At 36.3% G+C, this 14,366-nt stretch overlaps 1 protein-coding gene across 1 annotated transcript in view; it reads left to right on the top strand.

The window, feature by feature from the left end:
* The first annotated feature begins 4,626 nt into the window (after positions 1-4,626).
* SEMA3C (semaphorin 3C) overlaps positions 4,627-14,366 on the top strand; it is a 184,044-nt gene continuing 174,304 nt past the window's right edge. Inside the window, exons 1-2 of the mRNA XM_024731419.1 lie at positions 4,627-4,900; positions 6,926-7,066. Of these exons, the coding sequence (XP_024587187.1) occupies positions 6,964-7,066 (103 nt within the window). The 5' untranslated portion in view covers positions 4,627-4,900; positions 6,926-6,963. The remainder of the gene's footprint in view (positions 4,901-6,925; positions 7,067-14,366) is intronic.

Below are 14,366 nucleotides of genomic sequence, written 5' to 3'. Positions count from 1 at the left end.
TCGTCTAAAATTCAGTGAGCCCATTGCAACAGACACAATCCATCAAAGGAAAAATATTTCACTGAAATGTACCCCGAGCTGCATATCTTGTGTTGCATTTGTTAAAAAATGAAAATTGTATATCCTTCTTTAAAGTTATTAGATGTCACTTGAAATTTCAAAGCATTAAGTATCATGACTAAAATTAAATAAGTATAATAAGTAGTAGTTGATGCTTTTTAAATTTACCTCACAGTCTTCTCTGTCTCCTAGAAATCACTGGTATAGAAGACTTGGTCATATGATTTTCATTACGAGAATGCCTCTGCTAGGATGTGAAAGTTGTTTACACAATTTAATATTCTACTTTCTAATCAACCACTTAAAGTCCATGAATAATAGAAAAATAGTAAAATCTGAAGATGGCATGGAAAAGGCCTTTGACCAGGCTGAAGGGCTGTAGATGGGAGTCAATTTAGCCGTAACTAACAGTCCTGAATTCATTGCTCCAGCTGGCTATTATTTTTGAGCCTCCTTACACACATATGACAATCAGAGGCACTTCCATGGGCCTCTCTTAGCTCTCCTGTGAGAATAGATATGGGAAAGGGTTTTATACTGTCAGGTAAAGAGAAAGAGAGATTTAGATACAATAGAGCCATCAAAGCAGTTTGCCTTCCTTAAAAGAAGTCTGACTGTGGGTGTGTGTGCATATATTCAATTAACAAACATTATTAAGTAACTATCACTTACTTTGCAACTGCAATTATTTATATTGATAGTTAATCTCAAAGACAGATACTACTCCCCTCATGAGGTTTCCCATGAAATATTCCAATACGGACAAAACAGAGTTCACATTTTACCCCTGTGATGAAAGTGTGAGTGATCACAACACTCTCTTACAACTTTGTCATGTGCATATAAAGAATAAAATAAAATCACTAACAGGCTCCTACTACTGAAATTCCTTACTATTCTAATTTTACATTTGAAATACGATAATACATAGACATTAGAGGTCACATGCTCTTATTTTGGTTGAGTTGGGAAATACAGCACTTTATTGTGTTTGAGAAGTTCAAAGGTATTTAAAGTAACGTTGAAGAATTAAATTTCAAATTTTGTAAAAGCTTATACATTCATCTGGTTTAAAATTACAAAGGCAAAAAGGGGAAAACAACAAAAATTCTCTTTCTGGCCAGTTTCCCTCTCCAGTGCAAACCACTGTCACCAGTTTATTTTGTTCAGTGCCAGGGACTGTACAATTTGAGAAACCTAGGGTCTAGTACATATCAAAAAAGAAGGAGATCAAGGGTCAGGGATATAGATTAGCAATGGGTTAAGAATGAAAATAGAGATACACTCATCTTATTGAAAAATAAGGAATGATTTTAATAGAGGAAATACTAAAGCCTATCATCCATGCAGATAGCAATTCCACAACAGATTTCTAGAGCAGACCTGTTTGACCGGCTTGCTCTCAGACCAACTAAGGTAAACCAAGGAGAAGTAAGGCTGACATGAACAATGTAAATAACCATTTGAAGTACAAACTTTCTAAAGATATAGTTCAGGAGGTTTAAAAGGCTGTCATCTGATTTGAGAAAAGGAGGAAGATAGGAGAGAGGAGAGGTAAAGAGGAGAGGAGAATTAAAGAGAAGCAAGTGTAACCGTTGCTCAGGTTCATATTGAAAAAAATGAAATGATGAGTCAGTCATGCCCAGTTTCTCTTTCTAGTCCAATATTTACTATCCATGTGACTTTGGGCAAACCTTCAATGTTCTCATATGTAAAATAGTAACTTCATTTAAGAATGCTGTTCATATAATATGCAAAATGACTAGAATATACATGAACTATCTTCTCCTGTGACAAATACTAATTATAACTAATAAGAGGACAACTTTCAATCTCTGAAGGACTGAGATTCTCGAGGTAAAGTTTATTTATATAGGTTATCTGTATGATGGAGAAAATCTGAAAATGATCTGTTTTCTTTAAATTTGAAATAAGAGAATTCATAGCTGTACAACTCATTAAAAAAAAAAGATGAGTACATTACTCAAAATCAGTCCAAGAGCTTAAGTTAAATAGTATTTTTTAGGACCACCAAAAATATAAAATATTAAAAAATAAAGTCACTATACTTCAATAGAGAAACTTCAGTGTACAAGGTTCTATAACATTTCTATAACATCTCAATGAGAGTGATTCTAGTATTTTAACTTGGATATTTTTTCCCAAGACATTTTGATGAGGGCAAAATTTGTAATTAGTAGCCTCGAAATTTAATTGTGTCATTACTCTTGTACATCCATGTAGTGTCCACCTTTCCCAAATTAGCTTACACAATTAGCTCATGTTGTTTCCCACCTGTAAGGACTTTCCCACCTGTAAGAGTCAAAGACTGCATGGGAGAAAAGTAGCACTGGCCAGCAATGTTTCTTATATAAGTCCTGTCAAGGTGTTTTAGGCTCCTAAGCAGTTTGGAGAAAGGGGAGCAGAGATAAATCTTGCTATGGGAACTTAGTGCCACTCTTAAAATTTCACTATATGGCCCAAGTTTCAATCAAACATGAGAAGTAATTGCGTTCTTCTGCTTGAATCTGCCTTGGCTAATGCCTATCAATATTTTCATGACTTATTTTGAGGTGCGGCCAATGGTAAATGTCTGAGTACTAAGCAAATAGCATTCAGTGTCTCAGTACTAGGCACACAATTCAATTAAATGCATAGAAAAGAAGTTTATTCAAGAAAGATAGAGGGAATCACAGCACAGGTTTCATAGACTGTAGTTAAATCTAAACTATTTGTCACACTTTCTTAAAGCCTTTTGAGTATATATGAGAGACTGACATAATGCTTTGGGTTTTTATAAATTGAGTTTGGTAGTAAACTCCCCTGTAAAAACACCATTTGACATGCATTTTACCTTGCATTTCTTCATCTCAGTTCCCTGAAACTGAAAAATAAATGTGTAAATATATTCTACTTTACATAGATTTACAGATTAATCAGTGCCTAATGACTCCACATTTTGAAATTAAGAATTACATAATTTGTTAAAGCTCACAGCATTCTTCTTTCTTAATGACTTATTCCCTGTCTTCCTAATTTACAAATGCTGACTCAGGCACCAGTAGGAAGATAATAGTGGTCAGTATAACTTGGGTCTTAATCAGTTTCAGAAGTATTTCAGAGAAAACCATGCATAGTGCTTACTCATGTTTGCATCTGGTTTTTTGATACTGTCAGATGTTTTGGGGGTTAAATTCATTATTACAAACTTATGTCAAGGAGCTACTCACATTTTTATTGCACTAATTATCACAAAAAATAATTTAACTGTATTAGATTTTTTTAAAAGAACACATCCACTGAATTGGAAATTTCTTTCATAAACATAGTTGTGTTTAAAGATAATATTGGCCCTGGAATATAATTTTTGAACACTTAAATTTGCATTCTTATTTGACATGATCCCTTCATATCTCAGCTATACAGAAAGAGTTAGGGACATGACTTATGTCGACATAACAAGTGGTGCTTAGATACATGAAAGATATGTCTTAATCACTTCTTCACTTCTTCCTACCTGAGATTTAGTTCAGCTGTCCCACTCCATTAAAGATTTTGCACTTTCAGAAGTGTTTTCTATGATAGTTTATAAGAATTTAGTGATCTGCTTTACTTCATAAAGAAAATTATGAGGAACAAGGTGGAGAAATTACACTCCATGTTCCCTCTGTATAGTGACATCTGCTGGGCTGTAGCCCACAGTGATTTTTAAGCAAATACCTGCTCATTTTATGGAGGCCGAAGCTCATTTCTCCTGAAGTTCAAGTATGTAGCTCATTGTGATCCGGAGAAATAATTTTCACTTAAACATCAAAGTCATTCCAGAGTTTAACAAGTTTATCTGAATGTAGTGCTGAAATATACCCCCTGAGGCCTAGATTTGTAAACCTCTATCTGCTGGCATAGTTCAGAACAGCCTTCCTTTACAAAACTGTGAAATAATTTCTTGTAATTATGTTTTGGTAATATCTGGGAGGGTGGAGGTAGAGTACTGTATTATGAGTCAACGTGGTGAGGTCAACAGAGTTACTGCCTTTCGGACATTAAGGAAACAATAGGAAACAATACCCATTAAAAGGATAAACATCTGCGATGAGGCTGTTGGTTTATCTCGACCGGTTTTAGAAAATTTTCTACGGGAAAAGAACGAGACTCGTGCCCTTTTAAAAACGCATCTCTTTGCCTTAAAAGGATTTAGTGATCCTTCTCTTGCAAAAGCTGCTTTGCACTTTGATATTTAAGGCCAAGCTTAATCTTGAATGCCTTCCAAGAGCAGCCGGTAACAAACAAAAACCTTGGAGCACACCCTGTTAAGTTGTTCACTCCACTGCAGAGCGCGAAAGCAGCAGAGGTGTTCAGTTCGTCCCCCCAGACTGCTGCGGCGCATTCCTGTATCTCTAGGGCGGCTTGTCCTGGGGTCGGCCCCGCCCTGGCGGCTCCCTGCCACCCTCTCGCGGGCGCGCTCTGGGTGGGGCCTCGCGGCGGGTGGAGATGCGGCCGAGTGTGCTGGGCGGGTGAAGCGAGCCGGCTGGGCGGCGCGCTGGGGCAGCCAGAGCCGCGCGCCGCGTCGCTGTAATCGGACACCCGAGCGCTCGCCCCATGCGCCGGCCACTTTCCATTCACTTCATAGTGCTTGATTGAGCGACACAGAGCAGGGCTCCCGGTGCCGCGCCACTGCAACGCTGAGGATTCCTTTACAAAGAAACTCAGAGGACCGGGAAGAAAGAATTTCACCTCTGGGACGCCCTAGAATTTACGGTCTTTGGGGAAAAGGACTACAAACACGCGGATCCAAGCCTGTAGCAAATTGACTTTTCCGTGCTGATCTCGTCCCACATCGGTAAGCTGGATTCGTTGTTTTCAGCATTACAAATTTAGAAAAATATAACTTTTGGGTCTGGGTATAGACTTTTCACATATCAGTGTGCTCAGGTCTGGATATTTTCTTAAGAGCGCATGCAGTTTGTCATGGAAGTGTTTCCCTTGCTGAGAGCACGGCTGGAATTGTTTCTTTAGGTTGTGACACCTGCGGAGAGTTTAAAGCTGAGTATTTCCCTGCCTTCTAAGGCAAAATTACTCGAGAGGATTTTATAAAAGAGTCCTTTTCTTACGTGTTATTAGTGTTCAATCAGTACAAGTGAAAACAACAAGCAGCATGTCTTAAGTGTTTGAGTTAAAGGGAAGAAGTCATAAAATATGAGGGGTGGGGGCGTGGATGAGACACTTGGCTTTCAGTCCCTTCTCAGCTCTAGGTTGGCTTGAAATCACATTGCTCTGTATACTCACTCCACTTGACCTGTCATTTCATCTCCAATATTATTCTTTGCAATTTGTGGCATATGTAGCTCTCGTGGAGGCATATCAGATAAGATATTATTAATAGCAATATGTAGAAATTCGTGATTATTATCAGCCTGCTTAATAAAGAGACAAAGTTTAGGCATATTTATAGCTTTGTGTGTGGGGGTCTTTATACATAAAGTCAACAAAACCAGGGAGTAAATTACTAAGGGAAAGTCACCCTATAAAATCAATTTTCTTCTAAGTTAATTTAGGGATGACAAGGTGAAGAGGTTGTGGAAGCAGGAAGAAAGTGTTTCTTTTGAAAATTACCAACACAAACATCTCTAGGGTTTCCTCCATCTGTGTGGTAAAAGAAGCATGCAATTTTGTTTCTGCCTCTTATAACATATATACCACCTAGGAAATCAGCTTATAATTTTTGTTTACAATGGCATGTTCGGTTTAATTGTTCCTTTGCTTCTGTATTACTAAAGCTTTTCTATTGCTTCTGTTACTTTTCAAATTTTAGTGACATTTCTTTATTGAATAAAATTAGTGGTAAAATTTTAATTTTAAAAGCCACATAATATTGAAGATCAGTATTGTTGTAACCTGTAAAAATAAATTTCTAGATTAAACTCTGTCATGTCATCTTATTGTATAATTGTGGTAGATTCAAAATGATGGGGTTTCTTTTATGGTCCTGAGTTTATTTTGCATATTGTGGCCACTAGAGCTCCTATAGATATGAAGTTACACATTACCTGATCTTTGTTATTCAGACATTAGTTAATAGCATGTGTCAATTTTATAACTATAGTTTCAAACAGTAATACCTGTCTCTCTGATTTATCTTTTGACATTTTGACAGCCCATTTTCTAGTCGATTTATTTTAAATATGCATTGAGGGATATATGGTTCACTGGATTGCTCACCACTAAGTCATTGGTTTGAATTTGGCACAAATCCATGGTTACGTCATCTACATCATTTAACAGCTGTATGGTCATCTGTATAAACTGGCAGATAACTAATTCCAGTGATCAAGGATTGAGCACTAGTAGATCTCTGTGTAGAAATATCATTTCAGAGATGGTTACTCCAAAAGAGCTAATGAGTGTGTGGAAGTGAATGTTCATGTGGGATTTTCCTACTGCTACTATATTTATGGTAGCAAAAGAAGTTTTCATCCACTAATACCTATTTGCACCATTCTCAAGTCTTTTCAATGTAATGTGTTTTTTAAAGCGAAAAATAAGTTTAAATATTGGCTTTTCCTTTGGGAATCAGTAACTTTTTCCTGGCTGCCTTGTTTAATATTAGCATTATTTTGCTGGAAGATGAAATAATTTCACTTTTAACAAAGACTTCCAGACACAAATGAAATCAAATCCAAATTTTCACATCTAAGAAACAGTCACAGCACCTCCTACTGTTTGCATGACTGTAAAAGTTCAGCTGTGTCTTTTGTGAATAGAGTGCTCTGTCTAGATTGCTGGTTTTGCGTGTGTGGTGGGAAGGGGGGGTGTGCTCCTAAAATGTGAAGTGAAATATAACAAACTTGTTATCTTTATTTTAAAGGTATTTTCCCTTGGATATTAACTTGTAAATCTGAAGAAATGGCATTCCAGGCAATTTGGGTCTTGGTTGGAGTATTTGTTTGTTCTACCTGTGTAAAAGGATCATCTCAGCCCCAAGCAAGAGTTTACTTAACATTTGACGGTAAGAAAGTTGATAAACACTCTGAGGACAATGTTATTTGAAGTATTTTTTCTTATCCAGATTCAAAAATTACTAAAGACAGTAAAATATTATTGAGTATTGATTAGCTTTAAAAATATCTAGTGGACAGCTTTTTGGATGACAGCTATTTTAAATTATTGGTTAATAGACAAAAGCCTCTCTTGCATTTGTTTATGAAAATGCTTGAAGTATATTCTGCCCTTTTTGAAGTTTCTTCTGTGTTTGCATGCACACGTATGAGGAGATGGTGAAGAACTCAAAGCCTAAGGCCTTTGATCTTAGTAGTCACTTGGCTTTGTTGAGGAATACCCCTTAACTGCTAATCCTCATCAGCAGAAAGAACTATGCAGGTTTAATTATTACAATTTTTTATAATACATATTGGGCCTTAGGCTCAAAACTGGTCTCTCCATACATTGTTCTACTGGTGTTTCTTCTATTTCCATGAGGAGTTCCTGAGGTTGGCAAAGTCTCCTAATTAATTGAAAAGGACCTAAAAGAATAGTCGGAAATATTGCAATATTTTGATTGCTGTTGTATGCAGATGTTCTCTTCAGAAGCTTAGGGAAACGAGTGTGATTTCAAATTTTCACAAACATGAAAGGCTTATGGTCCTCTGAGGGTATGGTTTGCCAAATGTGCGCATGAGCTTTAATGTATATAGTTCAAATGACTTGTAGATGGATGATTTTGGTCAGTCACGTAACGCATACTAATTGGACAGATGGAATAAGAAATGGATCAGAGGGCATCCCTGGTGGAGCAGTGTTTGAGAGTCCGCCTGCCGATGCAGGTAACATGGGTTCGTGCCCTGGTCCGGGAAGATCCCACATGCCGCGGAGTGGCTGGGCCCGTGAGCCATGGCCGCTGAGCCTGCGCGTCATCCGGAGCCTGTGCTCCGCCAACAGGAGAGACCATAACAGTGAGAGGCCCGCGTACCGCAAAAAAAAAAAAAAAAAAAAAAAGAAAGAAAGAAAGAAAGAAATGGATCAGGCAGGAAGATCATCCTGCCAGTCAGGTCATTTATATTTTTATTACTTCTTTCAGCTCTGTCTCTGCATAAACCTCAGTGTCACTGGGCATATTTTCATTCATTTGAGAAATAGTATACTCTCAAGCCTTATGTAGCAGGATGTCTTTGAAACTCTATCTTGAATGTCAAACAGCAGTATGACTGACACTTATCACTCAAATGGCTATCCTTTTCTCTTTCTTTCTTAAATCACCAAGTGCTTTCCCCAAGGTCATCATAAGCACTGAAGGGGCCTTATTTAGAACTTAGAGTGTGTGAGCTTCTACTTGTTTCCTTAGCTTCTGAGTTAGGCATTCCCCTCAAAAACCCATGGCTATCCAGTTAAGTTGGGAAGAAAGGAAAAACAGACCTTTGAAGTATCTTTTTTTTTTTTTTTAATTACTAACAAATCTTGCAGTCTGCCAACACCTCTTCTCCTAAGTTGAGAACTATGAATTACTTAATCAAATAAAAAAGAAAGGCATTAAGGAACAGTACAATTTCTCCCCAGTTTTCTGTATTTCTCTCAGCATATAGGAAGATGGAGTGGTCTCATAGATGAGGTATCTAAACTTGCTCTCTCTATTACTTTGAAACTAATCAAACTTCTTTGAACTGAAACTTAAACCAAAATATGTAAACATTAACAACAAGTGTGTCAGTAGAGATAATTCATTAGGTCTGTGTTTGAAAAGACAATTACAATTTACCTTTTACAGAGGAAATTAATACAATCTTTTAAAACCAAACTTCAATACCATGTAGGACAGTGACTGCTATTTACAAAGTGACTAGAAATTATGATGGGCTTTTTAAAATTCTGCATATCTAAAATTTTAAATGCTCTTAATCTCAAAATAGATTCTTATAGAATAATACTTTAATTTATAACATATGCAGAATACAGCATGATTAGATAAGCTAATGATCTGAGAGTCTTATAATTCCTATTTTATTTTTCCCAAGAGTCTTACTAGGAAATAACTAGAGAGATAGAATTCACTTAATTTGAATACTGTTTTAAAGAGATATATCAACAAGCATAATGAAATGCCACGGTTTCTAAATTAATACCAAAAAAACTCCAAAAATGAACTGTATAATAGACAAAGTATCATTGGAAAAGTACCTTGAGCAAAACCAATTGTTAAAATGTATATATTTTAATCATTAATTCGTATTAATTTTCTTAAGAGATTTGACAGTGAACCTGCTTGAGATCCTGTTCCAAATTTCTTATCACTTAAAGTGTCTCTTTGATCTTATTATGACTTCTCTGAGTATCGCACTGAATAGGTTACTAAATTTCTTACAAAATGGTTTAGTCTTAACATCAAAATATAGAACTTTGTACAAGGTTGACATATATATGAATATATATTAATTTAAATACATACAGATATATACTTTCATTTATTTCATAATGAAAAATTTCTGAGTGACACATTAGAAGAATCCTCCCAGTCTTGTCTTACTGTCCAATTAAGAATCACAGTCAATTTAAAGGTGGGTGAAATAAGAGATCTCTTCTCCCACCCAAATTCCATCCCTTCTTGTGGTGGTGATAACATTTGGGAAACAATGATTTACAGATTTGCCTTCCCTATTCATCTAGTGCAAGGTCAACCAGATGGTCATCACTACTATGGGAGAATGTACTTCAGGTGTTATTAATTAGTTACATTTGTGCTAGATAAATCTTGCATGTTAAAAGAACAGTGACTTGGGCTTCCCTGGTGGCGCAGTGGTTGAGGGTCCGCCTGCCGATGCAGGGGACACGGGTTCGTGCCCCGGGCTGGGAAGATCCCACTTGCCACGGAGCGGCTGGGCCCGTGAGCCATGGCCACTGAGCCTGCGCGTCCAGAGCCTGTGCTCTGCAACGGGCGAGGCCACAACAGTAAGAGGCCCACGTACCACAACAAAAAAATAAAAAAAGAACTGTGACTCCTATTAGATATTGCATTTCATAATTTTTATAATTCTTATTTTTTGCCATATACCTTTTCAAATGAATAAAACGGTCATGCAAATTATTTTTGTTTGAGTTGAATTTTTCTTGAAAAAAATTCCAATTGTTTGACAAATTCACACTTCATAACATTATTGTATATTTTTTTTCCAGAAAATCTTTAAGATCAATAAGGGTCATAAGGAAAGGCGAGGCTATGTATATAAATAGACAAAACTTGTTCTGCTTGCTAATATACAAGGGAAATAATTGTTGAAAAGATTCTGCTTTATCAAGAAGAAAGTTTAGCATGTAATCTTTTACAAAATCAGGAATAAATACTCCATAATTTGACAGAAGATATCAGTTGCATGTAATTTTAAGAAAAGGTGCTGAGCTTCAGAAAAATGGAAATATTGTCTATATTTGAATAGATATGAAATCTGATGACTACTTTAAATGTGTTAAATATTGTTTCTATTTAAAAATGAGATATTCTTTTCTCTTTTGTTTACATTTTTATTGAGATATAATTGACATATAACATTGTATTAGTTTTAGGTGTACAACATAATGATGCGATATTTGTATGCACAGCAGAATGGTTACTGCAACAGGTTGTTACCATATGTCATTGTAGAAAGTTCCAAAAATTATTTTTCTTGTGATGAGAAGTTTAAGATTTGCTTTCTTAGCAACTTTCAAATACAGTACTATTAATTGTAGTCACCATGCTATATATTATATCCCCATAACGTATTTATTTTATACCCAGAAGTTTATATCTTTTGACCCCTTCACCAGTTTTGCCCACCCTCCACACCCTGCCTCTGGAACCACCAATCTGTACTCTGTATCTAAGGCTTGGACTTTTTTTTTTTAAGATACCATATATAAATTAGATCATACAGTTTTTGTCTTTGTCTGACTTATTTCACTTAGCATAATGCCCTCAAGGACCATCCATGTTGTTGCAAATAGCAAGATTTCATTCTTTTTTGTGGGCGAATAATATTCCATTGTATATGCATACCATATCTTCTTTATCCATTCATTCATTGACGGAAGCTTAGGTTGTTTCCATATCTTGGCTACTTTAAATAATGCTGCAATGAACTTGGGTGTTCATATATCTTTTGAGTTAGGGTTTTCATTCTCTTTGGATAAATACCTAGAAGTGGAATTACTGAATCATATGGTAATTCTATTTTCAGTTTTTTGAGGAACCTCCCCACTGTTTTCTATAGTTGCTGCAGCAATTTACATTCCCACCAACAGTGCACAAGGGTTCCCTTTTCTTCACAATCTCACCAACACTTATTTCTTGTCTTTTTGTTGGTAGCCATTCTGACAGGTGTGGTCTAAGGTGAGCTATCTCATTGTGATTTTGATTTGCATTTCCCTGAAGATGAGTGATGTGGAGTATCTTTTCATGTGCCCCTTGGCCATTTGTATGACTCTTTGGAAAATGTTTATTCATATCTTCTGCCCATTTTTTAGTCAAATTATTTGTAATTTTGCTATTGAGTTGTATGAGGCCTTTATATATTGTGGGTAATACCCCTTATTGTATATATAATATGTTTTGCAAATATATTCTCCCATTCAGAAGGTTGCCTTTTTATTTTGTTGGTGGGTTCCTTTGCTGTGCAGCAGCTTTTTACTTTGATATAGTTCTATTTGTTGATATTTGCTTTTGTTGCCTTTGCTTTTGGAGTCAGACCCAAAAAATCGTCACCAAGACTGATGTCAAGGAACTTATTTCCTGTGTTGTCTTCTAAGAGTTTTTTGTTTCTGGTCTTACTTTTAAATCTTTAATCCATTTGGAGTACATTTTTGTGTATGCTATAAAATAATAGTCTGGATTTTTTTTTTTTTTTTTTTTGCATTGGGCTGTCCAGTTTTTCCAACACCATTTATTGAGGAGGCTGTCCTTTCCCCATTGTATATTGTTAGCTTATTTGTTGTAAATGATTGACTGTGTATGCTTGAGTTTATTTCTGGGCTCTGTGTTCTGTTACATTTACCTATGTGTCTGTTTTTATGCCAATACCATACATTTTTGATTACTACAACTTTGTAATATAGTTTGAAATCAGGGTGCATGATATCCCAGCCTTATTCACCTTTCTCAAGATTTCTTGGCTATTCAGGGTCTTTTGTGGTTCCATACAAATTTTGGAATTGTTTGTTCAATTTCCGTGAAAGATGTCATTGGAATTTTGATAGGGACTGCATTGAATCTGTATATTGCTTTGGGTAATATAGACATTTTAACTGTATTAATTCTTCCAATGCATAGGCACAGAATGTCTTTTCATTTCCATGTTTTTTCTTCAGTTTCTTTCAGTATATAGTTTTCAGTGTACAGGTCTTTCACCTCTTTGGTTAAATTTATTCCTAGGTATTTACTCTTTTTTCCTTTTAAATAAACTTTACTCTTAGAAGAGTTTTAGATTTACAGAAAAATTAAGAAGGTAGTACAGGTAGCTTCCATATACCCTACACCTAGTTTCTTCTCTTGCTAACATCTTATATTAATATGGTACATTGGTTACAATTAATAGACCAATATTTATATATTACTATTAAATAAAGTCCATTTTTTAAGATTTCCTTAGTTTTTTTTTTTTTTTTTTGCTGTACACGGGCCTCTCACTGTTGTGGCCTCTCCTATTGCGGAGCACAGGCTCCAGCCGCGCAGGCTCAGCGGCCATGGCTCACGGGCCCAGCCGCTCCGCGGCATGTGGGATCCTCCCGGACAGGGGCACAAACCCGTGTCCCCTGCATCGGCAGGCGGACTCTCAACCACTGCGCCACCAGGGAAGCCCCCTTAGTTTTCACCTAACGTCCTTTTTCTGTTCCAGGATCCCATCCAGGATAGCACATTACATTTAGTCATCCTGCCTTACTCAGCTCCTCTCATACCTGCTTTTCAAAGCAAAACAAAGAGAAGCTCCTCCATGGTTCCTGTGGTAAATTAGTCTCTCCTGCTTCTGTCTTTGGCCTTGGGCCATGCACAACTAAAAGTTTAATATTTAAGGCATTCTTCCTGACGCTGGTTTTTGTAAGAGCAGATAATAATATCCTAATTTTATCCTAACACTCAAAAATTCATAGCACCAGTGTAGGTGTTGAATACATACTTCACTGAGTTTATCTAGTGATCCAGTGAGGTAGTGTGTATGGAGTCTTCCAAAGCCGCAGTCTGTGTTTTCATTGATGATAGAAGTGGGGATGCTCCCTTGCTGTCTTGGTCCTCCAAATTTCTTTACAAGTATAAGTGGCTATGCGACTCAAGTTTAGTCAATGTGATGTAAGACAAAGATACTAGGTAAGGTTTATATAATGCACAAACTCACCGGCATTCATTTGGCCCTTTATCCTTTGCCCTAATCCATGATTCCTATCTGGAATATCAAAAATGGTTTTGATTAATAGAAATAAAGTATTTTATTCTTTCTGATGCAACTATAAAGGGGGAATTGTTTTCTTAATTTCTCTTTCTAATAGTTCATTGTTAGTGTATAGAAATGCATCCAAATTTTGAATATTGATTTTGTACCCTGAAAATTTACTGAGTTTATTCATTTTAAAAGTTTTTTTGTGAAGTCTTATGAATTTGTATATATATAATCATGTTGTCCACAAATAGTGACAGTATTACTTCTTCCTTTCCAATTTGGATGTCTTGTATTTCTTTTTCTTTCCTAATTGCACCAGCTAGGACTTCCAATATTATGTTGAATAGAAGTGGCAAGAGTGGGCATCCTTGTCTTGTTCCTAATCTTAGAGGAAAAGCTTTCAGCTTTTCACCATTGAATATGAGGTTACCTGTGGGTTTGTCATATAGGGTCCTTATTATGTTGAAGCATGTTCCCTCTATACCCCCTTTGTTGAGTTTTTATTGTGAATGAAAGTTGAATTTTGTCAAATGCTTTTCCTGCATTTATTTGAGACAATCGTGATTTTTCTCCTTCATTTCGTTAATGTGGTATATTATGTTGATTAATTTGCAGATGTTGAACCATCCTTATATCCCTAGAATAAATCCCACTTGATCATGGTGTATGCTCTTTTTAGTGTATTGTTGAATTGTGTTTGCTAATATTTTGTTGAGGATCTTTGCACCTATGCTTATCTGCGATATTGGCCTGTAATTTGTGTGTGTGTGTTTGGTGTCCTTTACTGGCTTTGGTATCAGGGTAATGCTGGCCTCATAAAATGAGTTTGGAAGCATTCCCTCCTCTTCAATTTTTTGCAAGAGTTTTAAGGATAGGACTTCCCTGGTGGTACAGTGGTTGAGTCCGCCTGCTGAT

The sequence above is a fragment of the Neophocaena asiaeorientalis genome, unplaced genomic scaffold (genome assembly GCF_003031525.2).
Source record: "Neophocaena asiaeorientalis asiaeorientalis breed wild unplaced genomic scaffold, Neophocaena_asiaeorientalis_V1.1 scaffold483, whole genome shotgun sequence".
Lineage (NCBI taxonomy): Eukaryota > Metazoa > Chordata > Mammalia > Artiodactyla > Phocoenidae > Neophocaena > Neophocaena asiaeorientalis.
The sequence above is the reverse complement of the archived record's forward strand: the minus strand, read 5'-3'. Positions and strand labels throughout refer to the sequence as shown.